This window comes from Sinocyclocheilus rhinocerous, unplaced genomic scaffold (genome assembly GCF_001515625.1).
Source record: "Sinocyclocheilus rhinocerous isolate Xijiao unplaced genomic scaffold, SAMN03320098_v1.1 scaffold1065, whole genome shotgun sequence".
Taxonomy (NCBI): domain Eukaryota; kingdom Metazoa; phylum Chordata; class Actinopteri; order Cypriniformes; family Cyprinidae; genus Sinocyclocheilus; species Sinocyclocheilus rhinocerous.
The window spans coordinates 1140498-1146497 of NW_015628720.1; the positions used below are offsets into that span (position 1 = coordinate 1140498).

The window sequence follows — 6000 nt, forward strand, 5'->3', positions numbered from 1 at the left end:
TCTGTTGGGTTCAGATTGCATATCAAGCCAATTGAAACCTAGTTACCGCACATACAGATGGAAAGTGGCTTGTTAGTGCAGCTTGAGGTGTGAACACAATGGGGAAGCGAATCTACGCCATTCTCCGGGTGCAAAAGCCAATCTGAGCTTCAGAGTTCTTACCGGATTGTATCGATCCAGGTCAAAACCCTCACGCTGCTCGCTATGTGAGGAGAGAGCATTTCCAGGTGTTTCATTTCCCACAGCATCAGCGAGAAAGCTGCGATAGGCTCTCTTGAGGAATTCTGGGAGTTGAAGTTGCTATTGATTTGTAGTTGTTGGGTAAAGATTGCATGTGTGGCCCTTTCAGACACAGCGACTGGTGTTTAAATGGACCTGAAGTTGTTTTGATTTGTGTGTACATTCACAGTGAGGGCGGCTGGGGGGTGTAAAGTGGAAAAGCCTGCTGGGTCTGCGGTGTCTGCTTGAAATAATGGGCATTGCTCTCAGCGGTGGAGGGACAGGCCTTGTCTACAGCCCAGCAGAGCGGTCACCTCTGTCAGATACTGTGCACACTAGGTGTGAGGACCTTCCTGAGCCTTTTTCTCCTCCAGCACCTCCGGCTTCTCCTCTCAGATGCCTGTGATGCCCAGCGTCCCATTAGCAATCCCTAAACATCACACTCATACACGCTATATTGATCCAACTGTTTTCAGTCAGGACCTCCGAACACACGTCCTTCAGCCGTTCGCCCATGTCTCCTCCCCTTAATTGCTCCCGCTCACTCAGAACCTGCTGGACTGTCGGCATTGCAGCACATAACCTTCAACAGAGTGAAAAGGAAAGTTTCCTTTATCTGTGATTGTGATGTAAAACAATCACGTCAGTCAGTCTTCATTCTCAGTGGAAGCTGTCAGCTGTTATATACTCGTAGACAGACTGCTTTATAAGACTCTCTGAGATGATCCTCAGCTGGACCAGGGGCTTGATACAGCTATTTTGAGTTAGATCACTCGAACATGAAAATTTTGTCATTTACTCACCCTCATGTCAAATCAAACCTGTATGAATTTGAATCTTCTGTGTGTTGAATGTGCAGGTTGCTCTTTCCATAGAATTATAAACTGGGACTGATGCTTTCAAGATTCAAGAAAGTGCAAATGCAACATAAAAGTAAAGTCTGTGCGACTTCTGAATTAATATAATAGCTTTATGTGAGATTTTAGTCATTATTCATTGATAATCTTCCGCTCCAGTGGACTGTTATCTGCTCATTGAGTCAACTGAGGAACTGAATCAGTCTAATTTCTAAACGAATCATTCAGATCGGTTTTGTATACTAAATCTAACAAATCATTGAACTCAAATGAACATTTCATTCATAAATTGAAGATAACTGCTTTTCTCATTATACTTTTTTCTTTTGCAGAACACAAAAGAAGATATTTTGAAGAATGTTCAAATTCACAAGAAAGTGAACAGATACCATTGACTTCTACTGTATGGACAAAAAAAAAACACAGTGATACTTCTCAAAATATCTTCTTTTATGTTCCACAGAAGAAAGAAAGTCATACAGGTTTGGATGACATGAGGGTGAGTAAATGGTGACAGTATTTTCATTTCTGGATGAACTTTTGCTTTAAGCACTCCATTGGGTTTTACGTTTTTTGTTTTGTTTTTTTTCTTCATGTCATTTTCGTTCATTCGTTCGTTCGTTCATTCAAATTGCATTAAAATTAACTTAAGATCTTAATTTATTTTATTCAGATGTCTATATTTCATGTATTTCTTGTTTATATTGTGCTTTTGTAAGGCACTATAAATTGCCAGTATGATCTGTGCTATATAACCTTCCTTGCTTTTCCAAGCTTGTTGTTTTATGTGTTTCTCAGAACAACAGTAACAGACAGTGTTACATAATGAAATATTATCTTCATTAAGCCCGAGCCCATTTGGAACTGTTTTATATTCAGTCTTCAGTTCTGACGGCGCTGTGCTGGACTGATTTATCTTTCTCAGAAGGAAGAACTTAGCTGTCATTAGGGCCTGTTATCAGACCTTAACGGCTGAAGAGAGGAAAATAGAGACCAGATTGAAACAGAGCTGTGGTTTTATATGCTGCTTTACAGTTCAGAATAATGCCTACCCACTCTTTCTCTCTAGATTACAACTTATTTCCCTATTTTATAACTATTTCTAAGATATATTTCCAGGGGCGTAAGAGAAATCAGAAAAGTGCGGGGCACATAATAAACTCCATCATCCTGGCTTATGAAGATTAATTAGGTGATAGATCATGTGTCACCTAATTAATATTCAGTAGTCTTAACTAAAAAGCAAGTAAGTCGGCACTACTAGGCTTTGAGGTTATTCAATATATATTTTTAGTAAATGTGTTCCCTAGGAACGAAACCAATTTCCATGGTGTTTCTAGCGGCCATATAATAACAGGAAGACAATTTTCATATTTATTGCCCCCAAGTTTAATTGTGTAAACAATCAACATCATTGTAAATCTAAAAACCTTGTGTGTTTTCAAGGCTGAAGAGCAAGAGATGGCAGTGAAGACACAGGCTGAGTTCTCCATCTACCGGGCCACTCACGTTCACTCCGACTCAGACTACGAATCCCAGCTGTCCCGTGTTCAGGAACTGGAGCACGTGAGTGAAGGGCTATCAGTGTTTGTCTTGTAGTTGAGAGAAACACCACATGCTACTCTCACATCTGCATGGATCCATCACCGATCCATCATCTCTGCCTGTTACAAAAATGGGCTTTAAATGGACCTGTGTCGTACGTTACTGTATGCATTGACACCCTGCAACTCGGGGACTATTTATCAGTCATGAGCGGAGGCTTTGATTGAATCCGGAGAGGCTTCGCGCAAGTTCATGGGCACTTTTGTGACTAATTGTTTGTTATGTCAGCGTGGCAGCGAGCCATCCAGCTTTAATGGAGTGTAGTGGAGCGATCCATCAGGCTGTCGGGGAGCTCGCGCGTCAGCCAAAGTGTCAGCGTTTCGTCGCGCTCTACGCAAACGGCGGCGTGATTTAGTGCCCTCCTCGCGCCACTGCCCACCCGCTCCCCCTTCTCAGATTGATTACCCTTCTGTCCCGCTGACAGTGCCCGCCATCTTCTGGCAACCTTTTAGCAGGGTTTTATAGATGATTCGAGCACCTCGTTTGGCTATTTATACATCTGTAAGTGGCCATGAAATATAGATTTGTCTTGACACGTGTTGGCGTTGGAGCGGCGAGTCCCAGCGCCTCGTGACACCTCGTTATTTTAATGGTGCCAAACGAAGGGCCCCCAACCTTGCCTGTGTTTGCTGATTATGCCTGTACTATATTAGTTTCACAATCAGATCTCGCTAAAACCTGTCCCGTTTGCATGCAGCAGACAGAAACGCGGCGTCGAGAGCCGTGACACGCCGGTTCACCTGTCAAAGCCGTGACATGCGAGTGCAACCCGGTTCCCAGGGTAATTAAGAGATGGCACCCACACGTAGAGCATCCCAGAGACTTAATTGAATGGTTAGCGCGTCAAAAGCACAGACTGCCAGATTGGAGGCGACACCTGTCACGGACAAACCGGGTATTTGCCTTGCATCGAAACCTCAGCAGGTGTATATGTACATGCCGCAGTGGGGATTCTAAATGAAGGCCATACGGGAGAGGAACGGAGTCGAAGAGGCGAGCGGAAGCAGCGGGTGTAGCGATAGCCTTAGGGATGGAGACAGCTCAGGGAAGAGGGGGAATTCTTATCCGCCTTAGGTCGGCCCCTCCAGCGCCCCGGGCATCAACACGACTCCCCCAAGGCACAGTCACAGAAGTTTGACAGCTGTGTGACGACTTCGCATGTTAGTGGAGGTGTATGTGTGTTTGTCCTTAGGCGCTGGAGCGCTGCGGTCAGAGCGCCCAGGAGTTGCGGGTCTGCCAGCTGGAGTTGTCGCGGCACCGAGATGCCAGTACAGCAGGTGAGTGAACTCGCAGCTCACTTTCTGACTCGATTCTCACACTGATTCCAATCAGCCGTGTGTTTTGCAGAGGTGCAGCGGCTGCAGGAGCAGGTGAGGAAGCTCCAGGCGGATGCAGCGGATGAGGGCCGGAGACGAGCACACGTTGATTCTCTGGAACAGAAAGTAGCCAGTCTAGAAGGAGAGCTACAGGCAGCTCAAAGGCAGTGTGACCAGGTAAACAAGTACACACACTGTATGTGTACAGAGCAGATTCGTTTTGCCTGTGGCGGATTCTCACAGTCGCCCTCTCTCAGGCTATCCAGAAGAGAGACGCCCTACTGAGACAGTCCGAGGCTGATCTTCTGCAGGCACGGGAGAAGATCCGAAGCAAGGCGGCGGAGGCAGAGAGGCAGGCCATCTCTGCTCGAGGGCTGGAGGCTGATCTGCAAAGAGCCAAGAAAGAGAAAAGGCAGAGGGAGAAAGAGTGCGCCTCACTCAAAACACAGATGCTTCAGCTCAGAGAACAACTGAAGGAGGCTCACGCCACCTGCAGAGACACGGGTAACACAGAGCAGAACACCACACCTGTAGAAATTGCCATGCTGTGAATAATTATAAAGAAATGAGAAAAAAGCTTAGAGTATACTTTAAACTCTTAGATAATTGGATGAAACTGCAAATGGCCCCAAGAAGTATTTGGACACCTAAGCCAAACTCTGTACTGGGTAGGTTACTTAGAAATTAATAACAAATTACATGACAAAAAATGTAGTTATTAATGTGATCTATTACACGAGACATTTTAGGTAATATAATCGGACCACTTTTTGTTTACTTTTAGATTACTTTTGACCTAACTTGTTTTATCACATTCATTTGAATAGGTTAATCTTGTATCATATTGATATTAAATTACAAAGTCGAAGAAATTATATCCAATTTTTTGTTATCAACAACATGAAGTGCATTAAACATTTAGTCAAGGTTTCCCAAAGAGGGCTTCTTGAAGGTACTGCAGGGGGTTCATAATTTTATGAAAATCTAAGAATTAATTAAATCATAAAAATGTACAATTCAAATAAATAAATAAAAACAAATTCAAATAAAATGCACACAAAACAGGATTAAATGTTTTATTTGCTTACCTGCATGTTACAATATGTAACCATTAACCAGCATCAGACGGATCCATAAACAGTCAAATCTAGAAGCCTTTCTGAACAGATATAATTGAAAAGCTTTTTTAGAAAAGAAAACTTAAAATATAAACAAAGGGATAATCAATAAATTAAGAATAATTCACTGCCATTGTGTAAATAATATATAATCATGGTATCGATAGAAATGGAACTGTAGTCTGATTCATTACAAACAATCTTGGGGGCAGCTGATTAAAAGTCTTTGTTAAAATGGCTCAAAAAATTAGAGGAATTTTGGTTCAGAGAAAGCTTGTTTCTTCGGTTTACCATCAAATATGGTTAACGGAAGCTCAGATGTGCTTGCTTGACCCATGAGAACAAACCATAGAAATTCATGCTGGTCTAATTTGGTCATTTTCAGCAAGGCAGTGATTTTCTCTTGATTTCGCAAAAGAAAAGCAATTGCATTTAAATCTGTGTGATAGAGTGTGTGGGTTTGTCAGAATATGTGTGTGCACCTGTTTGTGTTCTTCAGCAGTCTGAGTCTCCCGTCTGAAATGAAACAGCCCATCAATTCAGAGCCTCAAGCCATCAGATACATGCACATCTTCACACACTGTGGGAATGATGCTCATTAGAAACAATATCCTCAACATAGATGAAGACAGGCAGATGTGGCCATGGTATACCCTAAAAAGGGATTAGCATGTTATTTTATATGGTCTACAACATATAATGACTTAGACTTAATGAAGGTTTGCACACACACACACACATACACGTGTGTGTGTATATATATAGATGTATGTATATGTGTGTATGTGTATATATATATATATATATATATGTGTGTGTGTGTATGTATATATATATATATATATATATAGTAACACACACACTTACATACAGTATATACATATT

General features: G+C 42.4%; 1 protein-coding gene across 1 annotated transcript in view; it reads left to right on the forward strand.

Annotated features, from left to right (window-relative positions):
• The window catches only part of LOC107738359 (polyamine-modulated factor 1-binding protein 1-like), a 93656-nt gene that overhangs the window by 62001 nt on the left and 25655 nt on the right, over positions 1 to 6000 (forward strand). Inside the window, exons 14-17 of the mRNA XM_016550107.1 lie at positions 2523 to 2642; positions 3874 to 3958; positions 4029 to 4174; positions 4255 to 4501. Of these exons, the coding sequence (XP_016405593.1) occupies positions 2523 to 2642; positions 3874 to 3958; positions 4029 to 4174; positions 4255 to 4501 (598 nt within the window). The remainder of the gene's footprint in view (positions 1 to 2522; positions 2643 to 3873; positions 3959 to 4028; positions 4175 to 4254; positions 4502 to 6000) is intronic.